The sequence below is a fragment of the Drosophila arizonae genome, chromosome 2 (assembly GCF_054131065.1).
Source record: "Drosophila arizonae isolate 15081-1271.41 chromosome 2, UAZ_ARI_1.0, whole genome shotgun sequence".
NCBI lineage: Eukaryota > Metazoa > Arthropoda > Insecta > Diptera > Drosophilidae > Drosophila > Drosophila arizonae.
Genome location: NC_142922.1, coordinates 11,998,448 through 12,016,172, shown reverse-complemented (window position 1 = coordinate 12,016,172; position 17,725 = coordinate 11,998,448). Strand labels below are relative to the sequence as shown.

Below are 17,725 nucleotides of genomic sequence, written 5' to 3'. Positions count from 1 at the left end.
TTTATTCTAGATTGATTAAGAAAATATTGCAATCGCTATTAAAATTAGCAAGGTGCGCCAAGGTAAATTATATCACTTAACAATAGTATTATAAAGAAATGAATAAATGAAGTAAGCTAACTCAACTTTGGAGTTGCCTGACTAGAAAATACCCTAAGCCAGGTTCAATCAGCTATTTTAATTATATCACATCTAAAATACAAGCTCTTCATTGGTTTAATACATTCTATGTCGCTAAACTGATTTTAATGATTTTATTTAATGTATAAAAAAGTATATAAATAATTGAAATGGGTTCTGAGATCGACGCATATATATGAAAAGACGAAAACCGGAGTGAACAGACGAATGCATGGACGGACGGAGGGACGACTGAAATACTTCATGGAGTCTGTAATACACTAATTTCCCGATTTCAGTAAAAGCAGCTCTCAATCGATCAAATATATATATATACTTTAGCGGTCTGCCATGCCTTCATCTGCTGCTAGACGAATGGATGTCCGACTCAAATCGTCATTCTTTTCAAGCACTTAAATACTTTATGGAGTCTATAAGAACTCCTTTTGGCTGTAATATACTATTTTCCCATTTTCAGTAAAAGCATCTCTCAAACCCAAGCCAATGATTCATAAATATAAATTTATCTATTATATATTGTAAAACAAGATGCTGGCTAAACAATTAGAAAGGAATAATATTTCATAGTTGCTTTCAGAAGCTTATCAGAAGAATGGGGCGGAGAATAAGAATACGTAAAGCCGAAACGTTTTATTGTTATTCAGATTCGGGGTGCTGCAATCGGTGCGGTTATTCAATAAGAACGTGCCCTGGAGTCATGTAGTTAGCATTGCTCACACCCAGACATCTTTTGTAGTCCTTTGAGGGGCGTGTCCTGCATTCAGATCAGTTGATTAGTGCAGCAAACAAAGGCTGTCTTGCATATATTGTAAGTGTAAGCTATGAGAATGACAAATGCCTGCAGGGCTAGGCAGAGCAGTGATAACAAAATCCGATGCCAGTGAACAGACAAACAAACACTCTTGCACACACACACACACACGTTTACACACATACATATATACATATAAAGGACTGATATTGAGGGCAGCAGCTGAAAGCTGAAACTCTCTGCTGCCGCCGACTTAATGCAACGCTGCAGCAAATGGAAAGCAAATGAAACTGAATTGTACTTTCAAACAGTTTCAGCTGCGGCGCTTTCTGTCTGCTTTCACAGCTTGCTCTATTGATTCTAGCCGCTGCGCATAACCCAGGCAATTAGCCAAGATGCACGCACAGGCACATATCCCCTCCGCCCTCCGCCTTCCGCCCACCGCCCTGCACCCACACTCACGCCCACAGCCCGACATGCATTTCCCCTCATACTTACATTTATGCTCGTAGCATCGCATGGCATTTGCTGTTTCACTTTGGCCATGTCCTTGCCAGCGCTACATTTTCAGTTAATTGCTTCAGTTGTACCAAAATGGAAAGAATGCAGCCAGAGAGAAAAAGTCTTTTGTTCCAATGCTAAAATTGCTGCCTGCAACGAAATGGAAAAAGAGAGAAAGAGAGAGAGTCAGGTTGAGAAATGTGAGTGGAGATAAACGAAGTAGAGCAACTGCTGCCACCCAGCTCGAGTTGGATGCAAATGCAAATTGGCGCCGCACAAAAGGCAATGTCTGCCAGCCAACGATCCTTGATGATGAAGCGGCTGCTGCTGCTGCTGCTCCTGCTTTTCGCAATCCTTTGCCGGGGGTAATGTAATTTTTGCAAATTTTATGTGTTTGCCAACACGTTGCAATACTAGCATACATTTGTAACTGACAGCAAAATAAATATTTGAATGCACACATATATATATATAGGTAGATATATACATTACATATACAGTGGAGTCGACATACGATTCCTATTAAGTCGGCTACCTAACGAGCCTAGCCAAGCTGGTCAATTATGCTGCTCACGTAACGCAGCCTCCATAATTGCCCAAAAGACTATGCAAATTGCGGCCAGCCGCAGAGTATGCAGCACAAATATAGCAAAAGGAATGAGCGAAATGAAACACGCATATCAATGGAATTAATTGGGTATAGACAGAGACATGTAGAGACGTAGTCAGCCAACCAAAAAAGACGAAGGCAAGACGGCAACAAAACAAAGCGCAGCGCGTATCAATCTCCACAAGCACACATATAGACACACACACACACACACACACACACACACACACACACGTGCGACTAAATTACAACCAATTTTTATTGCTACGAAAACAAAGGCACAGCATATTATCAGAACAGCAGCAGCAACAACAACAAAAGTGACAGCAATCAATGGCAACATGGCAACAAAATGGCCGCACGCAGCATAGACAACACGGGGCGTGGCTGGTGCTGGGCTGACGTCTGCAAGTTCCACTAACAATAAATGATAAAGCATAAATTCGCACACTCACACAGACACCGACATAGACACAGGCACACACACACGCGCGCGCATACACATGTGTGTACCATATCGTTAAAAGTCAATTGTAAACTTATGCGCCCGAAGGCATGCCAGAACTACTCACCCACACACTCACACACTCAGACGCGCAGACACACACACATACACGTAAGCAGCGCGTAGGCTGAACGTGTTATGTGACGGCTGTAGCTGGGAACAGTTCGAATCATAATGCCGCCTTATCAGCACCATTTAAATCAGCGCCACAAACGACTGAGACGCAGGCGGTGGCTCTGCTGATGCAGTAAAAGAAACCAGTGAAGCGTCAGTTGGATAAAAGTTACATTGACATTGCCAAAAAAATATACAAGAAAAAAAAATACCAGCATTGGCTGCGCCAATGAGGAACTGCACCCACACAACCAACACACCCAGCCACCCACCCACACATACACCACAAACACACAAGCACACGAAGCGTAAGAGCAGCTACAGACCGAGAGCACGCAGTAAGCCAAGGAAGAGAGTAAGCGAGAGTAAGAGAGCGCGCCTGCGCTGCTCGCCATATACCATTGAATAAGAGCGCGACAGAAAGAGCTCAGCGAGTCCAGCATGACGCGAGTTTGTCTATGGTGCGGCTGCTGCGCTGCTGCCGCTGCTATTGCTGCCAACCAGCAGCGCCCTTTTTACAGTTATGCTCGCACCGCAGACATTTGTTGTTGCTTTTTTTTCTGTTCACCTTTTACCAATTCGCTTGTTTACGCTTTGCCGCATTTGTCGCTGCGAATTTGTATTTAATTGTCAAACCCATAAAATTGCTCCACTGTTTAGTTATATTTCTATTAAAAGAAACAATCTGAATTAATTTGAAGTTTGTTTTCCTTTACTTTATATTGGACTTTGTTTTATTTTATTTATTTTTTAATGTGTTTTTGCAGACACCGCTTAATGACGTAACAATTATCTTGGCTCATCGCTGTAGGCCAGCTTATGGCACTCTCGGGTGCGCTTCTGTGGCCGGAGACCACAATTGAATTGCCACACACGCACACACTCGCACACACACACACACAGGGAGCATAATAAAGATGCCCGTTTGCTGTGAACAGCGTCATTTTCTGACATTTAATTAAAAAAGTACCAAAGTATCTTAGCCCTAAACAACTCTCTTTATAAATATATACACACACATACTGATATCTCTGTGTATGGAAATGCATGTGTGTATACGAGTTACTTACATATGTATGTACATATGCGAACTTGTCATATCGCCTTTGGCTCCACATCCTGCTGCGTTCACGTTCTGGCTCTCCTGCTGTTGCTAAACGTTTTGCAAATAACTATTTTTTATTCATAAACAAGCAACTACACACAAAACGTGGCACACTCTAAGCGACCACTTAAGTGTGTTGCCCCAACAACAATAGCAACAACAACAACAACAATGACACAGCTGCAGCCTCCCACCAAACACACCCACCCACTGAACACACACACACACACACACACACGGCAGCCGGTTGCGTCCAGTGCTGCACAAGTGGAGCGCATGAATGGATGAATGAATGACAGCAGCGCCTCTGGTAGCATGAGTGGGCGTGGCCGCTGCTTAGCCAGTGCCCCCATTGTTAAATGCGACTGCTGTCATTACTCGACATGGTCGACTGTTGCTGTTGTTTTTGTTGTTGGTGGTGTTGCTGTTGTTGGTGTTGCTGTTGTTCTTGCTGTTGTTGGTGTTGTTGCTGATGCTGTTGTTTCTGCTGTCATTTTCATCTAAGTGCACACCAAGTACGCTCCAAAAGCGACTAGGTTTCTGTTTATGTATGCGTTGCTGCGGCTTTATATACCCTGTAGTTCAAGTGAAAGAGGATGTATTGAGCATACAATAAGTTTTGGGCACTGAATATCAAATTGATGGTTACCACATAGCCAATTCATATAATTGACTTTATTCCCACCAAGATTGCACTCTATAGATTAATTGATTGATTAATTATTGAGCCGTAAATTATTTAATTTTTAAGAATAATTATTTTCAATTATTTATTATTTTTAATTTCAGCCAAAATATGAGCTAATTAATGAAAACAAAATATATTTAACTTATTAAAAAGATAAAACTAAAACTTGTAAATAAATTAGGTATCACAGCGTCACTAAAATTATTTTTATTAATCTGTTAAATAAAAGGATCAGGAATAATATTAAATAAATAATACATAAAAGCAGTAATTTTTAGTTTATTAAAAGATAAAATTAAATAAATAAATTTTTCATTAAATGATATATATAACAAACAAACATAACGTAAGAATACATTTTTATTTAAAAAATGAATAAATAAAACATAAATAAGAATTATTTATCAGGAAGGAAAGAGAGAGTCAGTTTCAAATGTTATTTGAGCTAACCCCTTCCCTTAGGGGAAGCATCAAACTAAAGTGGAGCTTGTTCAAATAAAGTCTATCGATCAATGATTGCTATCGATATTGGTTTTAATAGCTCTACTACCATTTGAAAGCAGTTTGCAGGGTATTTGCCAGACGAACAAAATTTGTATTCAAGTGCACCTATTGTTTCCAGAGTAATTGTGTGAGTGCGCTGCGCTTGTTGCTCTCGTTCGGCACCCTGTGGTTCTGCTCGTCGACGTCGTCGTCGTTGTCGTTGTTGTTGTTTTTCTTTTATTGTGCACCATTTGTGTATTATTTTTGCATAGCCAGCGCAGTGTGTGGGCGTGAGGGATTTTTGTGCCTTCGGGCAATGGGGCAACCAACACAGTGCACATGGTTAAAATTGCGAATGCTTATCATTGTTCTGCTGATGTTGTGGCAGCGAAATCTGCACTCGACTATCAAATGTAACAATGTGTCCGTCATTTGCAGGCAATTGTTAGCCGAGTATTTCATATTTTTGTAGAGCAAATCAAAAACAAGCCACAAAACAGAAAAGTCGCAATTGCAATTTTCATGATCTGTGTGCTGCAATTGCTTAAATACGAGATATTACAGCCCAGCTAAGGATAGCAATAGATTGACGACAAACGGCTTCAAACAATATTTGAAGCAGCCACAGCTCTACGTTTGTAATTAAGAAAGTTTTGTCAGAATAGCACTTGAATGAAATTTTAATTTATTTCTAAACAGTGCTGGCGCTTTGGCATTGTCATTGTCATTGCCATTATTGCCAGAGACGAGGCAGTCAGGCAGCAACAACAATCGGCAACGAGTCAAGGAACAAAGTCAAGGCGCTGACAGAGCTGAAAGCAAACAGGCAGAGACAGAGACAGACAGACAGCCAAACAGGCCAACTGTCTAACGAACTGACTGACTGACGGAGTGACTGCCTGAATGCCTGTCTGACTGACTGATTTACTGGCAAGCTAGAAAAGCTATTAAAGATTCAACCTTATCACAGTCATTAATGGGCGGGAGCTGCCTACCTTTCATTTTGCAGTCGTTGCCATTGGCAGCACTTAAGAAAGCGCCTCCAGGATGCATTTGGCCAATTATGATGGGCCCTTGAAATCGACACGATATTCGCTAATTAGCCCAGCTAAATGAGGCCAACCAAAATGAAAGCCTCTGCTTCCAGCTCCATGCCAAGACGTGCTCTATGCTAATGGCTCTAGACCTAGACAATGGGAAAAAGGTAGACAAAGGTAGGGCAGTTATAGCTGAGTGAGTATATCTTGGCTACGAAGTTTTATAACAACAAAAAAATGGACTCTACTAAGTGTTTTAATATATGTAGAAAATGACATGAAATTGAATAGAGTAGAAATTAATTTACAATGCCTTTAATACAGCTAACTAGAATGTAATATATACATTTATAAAATGGAAATATTGAGGTAAACAAAAAACTCTATAAATTGTATATAAAATACTAAACGAGCGTCAGTAAATAATAAGTTTAATATGCATATATTTTCGCCTTGTTTATTGTAGAGTAATCATAATAATACAAAATCTATTGGAATTTTTCCTCCAGTCAGACAAGTGAATATCAGTGAACAAGGGTGAGATTCGATATGATTCGATTCCGATATGAGCTCTCCACGCATTTATATATATCGCATTGAAACCATGCAAATGGTTAAATTAATAATATAATAAATGCTTTACGTTCAAAATCTAGTTTAATATTGTAATGTCCTCCAATCAAACAACCGAATATCCATAAAATAGTATAAAGCTATAAAGTTATTTAGCTAACTATAACTTTATGTGTTGAAAATCTTTGGAATAATATTGTTATTCCTTTTAAAAAAAAGTTTGATACCTATACATATAATTTATTGAAAATGTATTTTGATTAATCATTACAATTTAGAAAAGAAAAAATTGAGTTTTATAAATCATGGAATTTTTCCATTCTTTTATATTTCCTCCCCAAAAACTATATTCTTTAATTTATTTTATAATTAAATTTAAGGCGTATATGAAGTGTTTGATATTTATATTGACATACCTATGAGCTAATAATAACTTATTATTATTATTAACAAGTCATATATTCAAGGGTATCAATAATTCGGCCAAAGACACGAACCTTTTTTGCTTAATTTGTATTGCTGATTATCGCGATTTTGGGTAAGGTAAAAATCGCACCCGCCACGTTGCTATTAACAACTAAAGCATTCTTATCAGCACGACTTCCGCCCTCTGCCGCCGCCTCTTCGAGAGCTCCCACACAGCCTCGTCGGCTACGTGGAAGTGCTATGCGATGCTATGCTATGCTATCAACAAAGAGTACAATACGGCAAAGAAAGAGAACGCCAGCCAGAACGGACGCCGAATGGATGAAGAGAAGACTTGAGCCACAGCAATGCGTTGTGCTTAGTTGGTGTATAACGAGCTGAGCGTAACGCGGGTGCAGCGGTAAACACAGCATAGCACAGTTAGGTTGCTCCATTCTCTCTTTCTCTCACAGCTTACTGGCACGCACGGGCACGGGCACGGGCATAGGCAGAGCCACAGCCACAGCCGAAAATCGCCCATTATCCATTTTTATTTTATCATCAATTTTATTACGTACAAAGTAAAGAGGCGCAACCGAAGCCAAAGCCAAAGCTAACGGTAAAAGCAAAGGCACCAACTTGATGATGTAGCAGCCAGCAAAAACAACAACAAAGCGCACTCATACATACATACACGCACGCTCACAGCCACCCATACATATACACACACGCACATGCATATAGTGCTGCTGAGAGCAGCAGCTGAAGACACAACACGCCCTTTTTGATGTTTGTATTCGCATTTTCTTATGTATTTTTTTTTTGTCACTTTCGCTGCTGTTCGGCTTTTCCCTAATTTAATTCTTTTTAATTTTGTTGGGAATATATACGATTTTGTTTTTGTTTTTAGCACTTACTGGTACTCACCTATAAAAGGAGCTGCATTTGATTGCAGTCTTTTTGCTTTGTTGGCCTATATCCTTTTGTTGCTGTTGCCGATGAGTGTAATGTTGTTGTTGTTGCTGAACACTTTTTGTTTATTGTTTTGTTAATGCTATTGTTGTGAATGCACTTTGTTTTGCCTTTTGCTTTATGTGATTATTTGCGCAAATCCTTATGTAAGGATAAAGCCGTTATAAAAAAGGATTAGCACTGCACTGCGCGAAATTTAGTACACATTAGCGATTGTACACATACACGCACACGTATGTGTATGTATATATACATATATTTCTGTGAATGTATGTACATATATATTGTACTTGTCAAATGCATGTGCATTTGTATGTTTGTTTGTTCCTCTATCCGCTGCAGCTGAAAGTTAGCTGTATGGGAATATTGTCATCTTTACAGCAGACGCGAGAGCTTGCGACTGAAACTGTATTAGATAAGCAGCAATTGCGCCTCCGTTAAGGCGCTGATATTATCACTTAGGCAGTTGTCAGGGTGCGCGACTGCTTCAATTGGGGGTCCGCACAATAAAGCCAATTTTACAATCAAGTCTCGGGCTGCGCGTGTGTGCATCTGTGTGTGTAAGTGTGTGTCTTAATTGAATCAAGAGCCACAGATAAATGGACTGATTTAGATTTACTTTGGGGCTCACCTTAACTAGATCTAACAGATCAGATGATTTCTATAACTGTAGTAGTACATCTATTTGTAAAGCTGGCAATCATCGCTTGTTAAGAAACCGACTACATTTTGATTTATAAACAACCTCAGTGCTCATTGCATTTATTCAATTTAGAAGTTTGTGGAAAGACTTAATAATTTGCGCAGCTAATTAAGAACAATACCAAAAAAAAAAAAAAAACAAAAACAAAGAAGACCTTCACCTGAAGTAGGTCAACCGCTGTGCTAAAAAAAAAATAAAATAAAAAATCTTGAGCTAAATACTGAATCAAGATTGAATACATGTATTTAAATTGTAGAATTTAACTATTCTCTGGATCTTTTAAGCAGAGTATGTATTCTTCTTCGACATTATTTAGCCAATTATTTTGTTCTCGCTGCGTGTTGTTGATAAACTCGCAAATTTCTTGTTCGCTTTTTTTTGGGAGCGGCCCCAAAACAAAGCAGCGCAAGCCTAAAATGTTTTCTCTTAGGCTTTGGTCCGGCTATTCTGTTAATTTTGTTATCCAATTGTTGGCTTTAATTTGCCATTTATATATATATTGTACTAGTGTATCATTTCAATGTTGTTTATACATTTTTTACAAGACTACAATTAGCTGCTGATGCTGCTACTTCTGTGCGAGCGAGAGCGATTGATTTTTTTTTTCGTTTTTGTCCTTTTTGTTTTTTTGGTTATGCTGTGCTCTGTGGCATACTTTTGGGGGTTGCGGTGCGGTGCGCCGCCTGCCAGAATCTGAGCCATGGCAGCAACAACAACAAAAGGAACAAGAACACCAACAACGCCAACTCGCGCATATGTAACCAACAGTAAATTTTTCAATTACAAAAATGTTGTCTTTGTTGTCTGATTCATTTTGGTGGTTCATAAAATGGCACACTGACCCACACACACACACACATGTATCACACACATATAAATATACATATATATATACACACACAGTTAGAGTCCCGCACGAGGCAAGTATTAAATAGTAGCTGAAACAGCGGCAATCCAATTTTCTGCTTTGACCATCTCCACTTTCCACTTTGCTATGCCTATTCATTTGTTTTTGTTGTTGCTCCTGCTGCTGCTGGTTTTGCTGTTTTTGCTTGTGTATTTCCCTCAATCATTTACCGAGCCTTTAGCCGCTATCACTCCGTCGCTCACGAGTTACAGATTCACACTGACTCGTGGCCCAACCGAAAAATGTCGCCATCGGACTTTATTCACATCATCGGATGCTGTCGCCGCGGCTGCCGTTGGTAGTTCGTCAATGTAAATCCAAGGACTCGCTCTTTGTGCTTAAGAGCAAATAGCAAAGAGCGGAAGGGCGGAATGCGGAAGGTTGCTGATGGAGAGAAGGGGCGGAAGATGTGATGGTGTTATTAAGTACTTTAAGAGCTACAACATTTTCCATTTATTAAATAAGTACATAATACATGCAAATTAGAACAAACGCTAATTGGATTGTATAATTAGGTATTTGTTATAGTTTCTTCATTACAGGCAAGTTTAAAATAGTACAGCGACAAGTAAATTGCCACTGCCAAATTGCAGCAATTTTAAAATCTTATTTTCATTAAATATCTTCTTTAAATAATACATGTTTGAGCTTGTAAAATCTGAAAACGCATTTTATCATTGTTGAAAATCCATTTAAAATGCCGCCAAGTGTTGGTCAATATATCAGAATATATCATAAGAACTAGTTCAAGATTACAAGCTTATGTCACTGACCAGAAAACTCTGGTCAATGTTTATATGAAGTGTCTTGAAGTTCGATTTAGTATTTTGGTATTTTCATGCCAGTTCACTAATGTCATTTTAGCTGTTTTGAACGTCGGTCACACTGCAACTGAGAGTAACTAAAAATTGAAAGAAATTGGTAATTAGAAGTTGTGAGCTGTGCAAATAAAATTTTAAACAAGTAAAAACTAAATTTAAGAATAAACGCATTTAAATGACAATAGGCTGTTACATTAAAAAACAATAAGTGGCGCGACCAGCTGAGCAAAGTCCAACTAAAACAGCAGCATAGACAACGCAGCACTTTCTTTTTCATCTGCCACACAAATGAAAAATCAATAAATCGGTATAGAGATTTCTGAATAGCGCTGGCATATCAACTCTTCAGATAGAACAGCCACACATTCCGCCACAAAAGAGGCGTTGATAACGTTGATAAATTACAAAAATAAAAGTAAAACAAAAGAGCTTTCATTTAAATACATTCGAGAGACCCAGTGACATACAGTGATTCATGGTGAAGTTTCGTGAATTAAAAAAAAATTCTTGCTATTTGCAGCGACTCATAATTAGTTATCGACTCTCTGAGCTATCAAAATGGGTTCATTATTCCGTAGCGAGGAGATGGCACTCTGCCAGCTCTTCCTACAGAGCGAGGCTGCCTACGCCTGTGTCTCGGAGCTCGGCGAGCTTGGATTGGTTCAATTTCGTGATGTAAGTAGTAAAAATTAAATAAAAATACAAAATGAATTGAAAAACAAATCAATAAATGCATACAGCTCAATCCGGACGTGAATGCATTTCAACGTAAATTTGTCAATGAGGTGCGCCGTTGCGATGAGATGGAGCGCAAGCTGCGTTACTTGGAGAAAGAGATTAAAAAGGATGGCATTCCCATGCTGGACACTGGCGAGAGTCCCGAGGCACCACAGCCACGCGAAATGATTGATTTGGAGGCGAGTCTAGACTCTTAACCCCTCTCTTTATCATATATAAATATATATCTATATACACTCTTCACCGCAGGCCACCTTTGAGAAGCTCGAGAACGAGCTCCGTGAGGTCAATCAGAATGCGGAGGCCTTGAAGCGCAACTTCCTGGAGCTGACCGAGCTGAAGCACATACTGCGCAAGACGCAGGTCTTCTTCGATGAGGTATGCATGCGGTTATTGGCTAACATTTTTTATAGGCAACGCCGGCTAACAGATAATTAAGATATAAACTACAACTACGTGGCAAAGGCTTTCTGAAAAAAAAAAGTTCGACACTAAAATTTCTAATTAACATATGGCAAAAACAACTTGCTAACCAATAACTCAGCCTCTGACAACACAAATGGTGCAGCTCTGGTTCTTGATTACATAATCTTTTGTTTTCAAAAGCAATTTCTTATAATTTAATTGAAACCGCAATACACCAGAACATTTAATACATGCAGCACTACCATTGCCAACACGTCCACGCCCCTATACTAAGTATTTAGCTCTCTATGTATGTATACACACATATGCATATGACTCTGTAAATACAATCGTTAGTTCTTGTATATTTCAAGTTAGTTTTAGTTTCAGTTTGATTCCCCTTAACTGATTTATTATATTTCTTCTTCGCGCATGCTTGAGTTATGTTTTAACTACTTTGATTTTTTGATATTTTGTGCACATGTTTTTTAAAGTATGTATGTATTTTTGTACATATCAATATGATTAGCTTTAATTGTTATTTATATATTTTGTTGTTTATTTTATGATTTGTTTTTACGTTTTATTTTCCATATACCAATCAAAACAATTCAAAATATCCAAAATACAAAACGAACCAAATACCCGAACCCTGCAAATGCAATACAATGCACCACCCAAAATACCAACACCCCAAATATACAACCAACACAAACACCACCACACCACCCCAACAACAACAACAACACGTTATTTCCGCCCGGTTGTGTTGCCAGTCGGTGCCGATGGTTTACAAATCCACGTCGACATATTCATCAAACAAATATCGACGCTATCTGCAGATGGCTGACAACCAGAACGAGGATGAGCAAGCGCAGCTGTTGGGCGAGGAGGGCGTGCGCGCCAATCAGCCGGGCCAAAATTTAAAGCTTGGGTAAATATTGTAACCTCAATGAATTAGTCGATCCACTCAGCAACAAAAACAAAACCAAAACCAAAACAAAGATCAAAACAAGACCAGATCCAATGGAAAACTAAACTCAGAATCAGCCTGCGCATTTACCAAACTGAACACAATATCTATGCGAATTGAAAACAAAACCAAACCCGACTCGCTCGCTCGCTCTCATTCTCCATGGCTACTTTGCGTGTCGTTATCTCTGTATAAAGTTATATATATATATATATACATGTATGTACTATATATAGATCAACTATAACTATTTGTGCTGCTGCCTCTTTGTCTGTCTGTATGTTAGGCTCTGGATAGGAGGACTTTGTTTTTGATTATTATAATAAGTAAATGTGGTTGTTTATGTATGTTTGTATGTGTCTTAGGCTAAGATCAATGGTTGCTCTGGTGTTGGCTTTAACTCTCCGCTCCACCCCACCCAAAACATATGCATTATATATATCCCAATTAAACCACAAAGACTTGGCGGCGGAAAGCTTCAATTAACTCGACAATGATACTAACTGCATAAACAAGGCGTATATAAATATCTATTATATACCACATAGCCGTTAAAATGCAATTGAAAAACCAAAGCAAACTTTTAACACAATCTTTAGCAGGAGGGCGGCCTGAACCACACCACCGAGTCGATGACACGGGCCCTCATCACCGATGAGGTGCGCACCGCCGGTGCTTCCATGGGTCCCGTACAGCTTGGGTATGTATCGAACACAGCAGGCGTGTACGTACATTTGGCTAGTGCCAAATTAATTACGTTAACTTTACTATATGCAACAAAAAATTATTGCTTAACGCTATCCTCTAACCAAACGACCAACCAACCAAAGACGCTGCTGTGCTTAAGCCATACTTAAACTACATCAAATGTACCATCAAATCAAACAACAACAACAACAAATGATCAAATGCTATAACAATATCGATGTTGGATTTACGCCTTTCACGCTCTCTAACCTCTTTCGAAGCAATAATTTTATGTGCAAAAAAAGAATATCTAAATCAAAATACAAAGCTGAAAAGAAAATCTAAAACTAAATCAAACACCATTCTCTCTTCTGCTCCTCTCTTCCCATGTTCAAATACACATCGAGAACACAAATTAACAATTATATAGTTTTATGGAAAAATCGATTGAACGTGAGGATTATCTGCCATGGTTGGTATCCCACAATTCCAAATTTAGACTAGGAATGTTCATGCTCATATATAAAAAAAAAAATCAAAATAAAAATTCTGTATATAGAAACATATCGCCCCGTGGTCATTAGCTTAGCTCGCCGCATACGCCCCTTAAGAAAACAAAAAAGAAAAAATATCAAACTTGTGTTCCTTGTTAATACTTTTAATTGTCGCCACGTTCCATTCCATGCTGCGTTCATTGGTATTTGTGCTTGAGAGTTTAGTTTTCCTTGTTGCCGTAACTAACCGGAATGAATAAGCAGAACGACTAAGCACTTAATTGATCGCCTCGCATTAATCTTTAATCTATCTTAGCTTTGTGGCCGGCGTCATTTCACGGGAGAAGCTGCCGGCATTCGAGCGGATGCTGTGGCGTGCCTGTCGAGGCAATGTGTTTCTTCGTCAGGCCATGATTGAGTCGCCGCTGGAGGATCCCACAAATGTGAGTTGTGAATCTATTTGAATTAGTTCAGCTGAATTTCATGGTGTTCAATGCATGTTTCAGGGCGATCAAGTGTACAAGTCGGTGTTCATTATATTCTTCCAAGGTGATCAGCTGAAAACGCGCGTTAAGAAGATTTGCGAGGGTTTCCGGGCCACACTCTATCCGTGCCCGGAAGCGCCAGCAGACCGACGTGAAATGGCTATGGGCGTCATGACACGCATCGAAGATCTAAACACGGTGCTTGGCCAGACGCAGGATCATCGTCATCGTGTCCTGGTCGCAGCTGCCAAGAACTTGAAGAACTGGTTCGTCAAGGTGCGCAAAATCAAGGCCATCTATCATACGCTGAATCTCTTCAATCTGGATGTGACCCAAAAGTGTCTCATTGCTGAGTGCTGGGTGCCGCTGTTGGACATCGAGACCATCCAGCTGGCGCTGCGACGCGGCACTGAACGCTCGGGTTCATCTGTGCCGCCAATTCTGAATCGCATGCAAACTTTTGAGAATCCTCCCACATATAATCGCACCAACAAGTTTACCAAAGCGTTTCAAGCACTAATCGATGCATATGGCGTCGCTAGCTATCGGGAGATGAATCCAGCACCCTATACTATAATAACGTTCCCATTTCTGTTCGCTGTCATGTTTGGCGATTTGGGACATGGAGCGATAATGGCGCTGTTCGGACTCTGGATGATACGCAAGGAGAAGGGATTGGCTGCCCAGAAAACGGACAATGAGATTTGGAACATCTTCTTTGGTGGTCGCTATATCATATTCCTCATGGGCGTCTTTTCCATGTACACCGGTCTAATCTACAACGATATATTCTCGAAGTCACTCAACATATTCGGTTCGCATTGGCATCTTTCGTACAACAAGTCAACTGTTTGGAATAATAACTATTTACAATTGAGTCCGGCGACCAGCGATTATGAGGGCACACCGTATCCATTCGGAATGGATCCCATTTGGCAGATCGCCTCGTCCAATAAGATCGTCTTTCAAAATGCCTATAAGATGAAGATATCCATAATATTCGGGGTGTTGCACATGATCTTTGGCGTCATCATGAGCTGGCACAATCATACATATTTCCGGAATCGCCTTTCGCTGCTCTACGAGTTCATCCCACAACTTTTGTTCCTGGTGGTCCTCTTCTTCTACCTGGTGCTGTTGATGTTCATTAAATGGAATCGCTATGCAGCCACAAACGAGTGTATGTTTATACCATTTCTATAATTTTCCAAAAGTAATTAATTCTTGTTATTCCCATTGTAGTTCCCATGACCGAGGCTTGCGCCCCATCCATTCTGATTACATTCATTGATATGGTTCTGTTTAAGAATTCCAAGGCCCCAGGCAAAGACTGCAATATTTATATGTTCGCCGGTCAATCATTTTTCCAGACCATCTTTGTTCTAATTGCACTCGCTTGCATTCCAGTCATGCTGCTGGGCAAGCCGATTAAGATTATGCAGGCGCGTAAACTGGCTAACGTAAGTACACATTCCGCCGCATTCGATTTATGTCAAGTGCTTCGTGTCATTGTTGCAAATCCTTCACCATTCCATCCACATCACATCATCGACTGTCTGGGTGCATACGCATACATTAACAGATAATTCTTGTGTTTGCACTTCTGTTTATTTATGCCTTACCCTTGTCTTTACCCCCAAACTAACAAACCACACCCAACAAAAAATAACACTCAACAAACGAAAAAACTAAACACCAACCAATCCAAATGCAACAGGAAGAGGTTAGTTGAGTCGCTTGTTGTATTGCATATTCAAAATATAAATTAATTTCTCGAACGTCTCGCTAATAAATCCATTGTTACATTGAAACAGGTGCAGCCCATAACTGGCGCATCTGATGCTGAAGTCGGTGGCATGTCGAATGGCGGCGGTTCACATGGCGGCGGCGGCGAACACCACGACGAGGAAGAAATGTCGGAAATATTCATTCACCAGGGCATTCATACGATCGAGTATGTTCTGGGTTCCGTTTCCCACACTGCATCCTATTTACGATTGTGGGCGCTCTCCTTGGCACATGCCCGTAAGTAACCTTGATTGATTCTTAATGCATCCTAATGAGCTTTCCCTTATTGACAGAGCTTGCTGAGGTCTTGTGGAGCATGGTATTGTCTTTAGGTTTGAATAAGGAAGGTTGGCTTGGCGGCATCTTTTTGACCGTGGTCTTTGCATTCTGGGCTGTATTGACCGTTGGCATTCTGGTTTTGATGGAGGGTCTTTCCGCATTCTTGCACACGTTGCGTCTTCACTGGTATGGCTACGACTCAATACATTTAATATAAACTAAAATTTGCTTCCTATTCGCAGGGTGGAATTCCAGAGCAAATTCTACATGGGTCACGGCTACGCTTTCCAGCCGTTCTCCTTTGATACCATCATTGAAAATGGGGGCGCAGTCACAGAGACCGAATAGACGGTCGACAACACGTAAACAACAGCAACCAAAGCTTGTCGAGAGTCTCATCGTATATTCAATTTATATAGGTACATACAATAACAAGTTTAATGGAATTTAAAGGAAATTTGCTTAGTAATTGTTCTATTAATATTTAATAATCGTGAATTTATGTAACGTATAGCCCAATAATATTGTCTAACGTTCTTCATAGTCGTTTATCGTGTTTACTCATAAATATAATAAAATATATACATATATCCAAAGCGCCCGCTCCAGGCGTCGGCGCCAATAAGAAAAAGAAGTTTGCATATTAATGGCTCATCAATTCGTTTAAGGCTTCTATAAACTTTCGCATATTCTCTGTGCCTGGCTCGTAGGGCCTCAGAGCTTCAAAATCCAGGGAGGCAAGCTTTGTGCTAACCTCGTTCACCTTGCAGTAGTATAAATACTGCTCGGAAGCCAATTGACGGGCCAATTCCAACTGATGGTTGTCCATCAGCTCGTCATTGACCACGATTAATCCAGCCTTGCCGTTATTCAATATATCCATGCACGTACCGGCACCCGCGTGCCCAATGATCACATCGGCAGCTTGAATATCCGCTGTATTAGGTCGAAATTTATATTGATCCACTTGAATGCCGTACTTCTCATGGATGAGCTGAAGCTCAGAGTCTTCCACCGGCGTAGAGTTGCCGTGCTGCAGCACAAGTTTCTGGCACTTTAGCTTTTGTAATGCACACAAAACAGGTGCAGATGTCACAACATTAATGAGTCCATCGAATTTTGTTGTACCAACAGTGACGTAGACAACGCTTAAATGCATTTTTTAACTTGCTTGTATAGAAAATTAAAAACAATAACAAATATGATTAGAGATGGCAATTGTTACTATCGCAACAAATATTTAGATCAATATTTTATATCGATAACTTAATTCGATAAGCTAATACCTCAAGCCGTTATCAGTTTGAATTATGTGCTTGTTAAACTGTTTATATTAAATGGCTGCTAGAGGCACAAGATTCATAGCAAAAAAAATGTATGTTTAGTTTATTTAACAACCCAATCATTCTAAAGATTATTATTAAAATTCTAAGTATATTATATATTTCACTTTTTTGTATATTATATATATTTAAAATTAATACATATGTATTTTTGAAAAACAACGTTTCCATTCATTGTTATTATTCAAGTTATAAAATTACAAATACCGCGAAACAC

At 39.6% G+C, this 17,725-nt stretch overlaps 3 protein-coding genes across 31 annotated transcripts in view; 1 reads left to right on the top strand and 2 right to left on the bottom strand.

Annotated features, from left to right (window-relative positions):
* LOC108621302 (tolloid-like protein 2) overlaps window positions 1–9,785 on the bottom strand; it is a 57,391-nt gene extending 47,606 nt beyond the window's left edge. For 5 of the 20 annotated variants that reach the window (XR_001916417.2, XR_001916416.2, XR_016269298.1 and 2 more), the window contains exons 1-2: window positions 7,841–8,356; window positions 1,391–1,543 (exon numbers count right to left, since the gene is read on the bottom strand). The gene's annotated coding sequence lies outside the window, so the exon portion shown is untranslated. Of the gene's footprint in view, window positions 1–1,390; window positions 1,544–5,893; window positions 6,085–7,830; window positions 8,357–9,489; window positions 9,645–9,665 lie in introns of those variants that run through there. The other 15 variants (XM_089464730.1, XM_089464764.1, XM_089464733.1 and 12 more) reach the window with 15 other exon arrangements.
* A 522-nt stretch (window positions 9,786–10,307) lies between these two features.
* Vha100-1 (V-type ATPase subunit a family protein Vha100-1) lies at window positions 10,308–16,799 on the top strand. 10 transcript variants are annotated; one of them, XM_089464843.1, is made up of 12 exons: window positions 10,336–10,458; window positions 10,837–10,991; window positions 11,057–11,233; window positions 11,304–11,432; window positions 13,035–13,132; window positions 13,550–13,591; window positions 13,930–14,056; window positions 14,120–15,278; window positions 15,341–15,558; window positions 15,913–16,123; window positions 16,180–16,351; window positions 16,408–16,799. In XM_089464843.1, exons 2-12 carry the CDS (start codon window positions 10,875–10,877, stop codon window positions 16,511–16,513), a joined length of 2,556 nt encoding a protein of 851 aa, XP_089320969.1. In that variant the 5' UTR covers window positions 10,336–10,458; window positions 10,837–10,874; the 3' UTR covers window positions 16,514–16,799. The 10 variants fall into 10 exon arrangements, with proteins under 10 accessions (XP_089320957.1, XP_089320969.1, XP_017874023.1 ...); XM_018018534.2 differs by having other exon boundaries at window positions 13,032–13,132; XM_089464831.1 differs by lacking the exons at window positions 13,035–13,132; window positions 13,550–13,591 and adding an exon at window positions 12,236–12,393 and having other exon boundaries at window positions 10,308–10,416.
* Alg13 (Alg13 UDP-N-acetylglucosaminyltransferase subunit) lies at window positions 16,266–17,403 on the bottom strand. The gene has a single exon (XM_018018543.2). It carries the CDS (start codon window positions 17,322–17,324, stop codon window positions 16,809–16,811), a length of 516 nt encoding a protein of 171 aa, XP_017874032.1. The 5' UTR covers window positions 17,325–17,403; the 3' UTR covers window positions 16,266–16,808.
* Between the last annotated feature and the right edge of the window lie 322 nt (window positions 17,404–17,725).

Excerpts from the sequence above, each read along its gene's own strand:
- Alg13 (XM_018018543.2), bottom strand. The coding sequence starts at position 17,324 with ATGCATTTAAGCGTTGTCTACGTCACTGTTGGTACAACAAAATTCGAT.
- Vha100-1 (XM_089464831.1), top strand. The coding sequence starts at position 10,875 with ATGGGTTCATTATTCCGTAGCGAGGAGATGGCACTCTGCCAGCTCTTC. Across the intron at positions 10,992-11,056 it reads GATTGGTTCAATTTCGTGAT|CTCAATCCGGACGTGAATGC; the intron begins GTAAGTAGTAAA and ends AAATGCATACAG. Across the intron at positions 11,433-12,235 it reads CGCAGGTCTTCTTCGATGAG|TCGGTGCCGATGGTTTACAA; the intron begins GTATGCATGCGG and ends TTGTGTTGCCAG.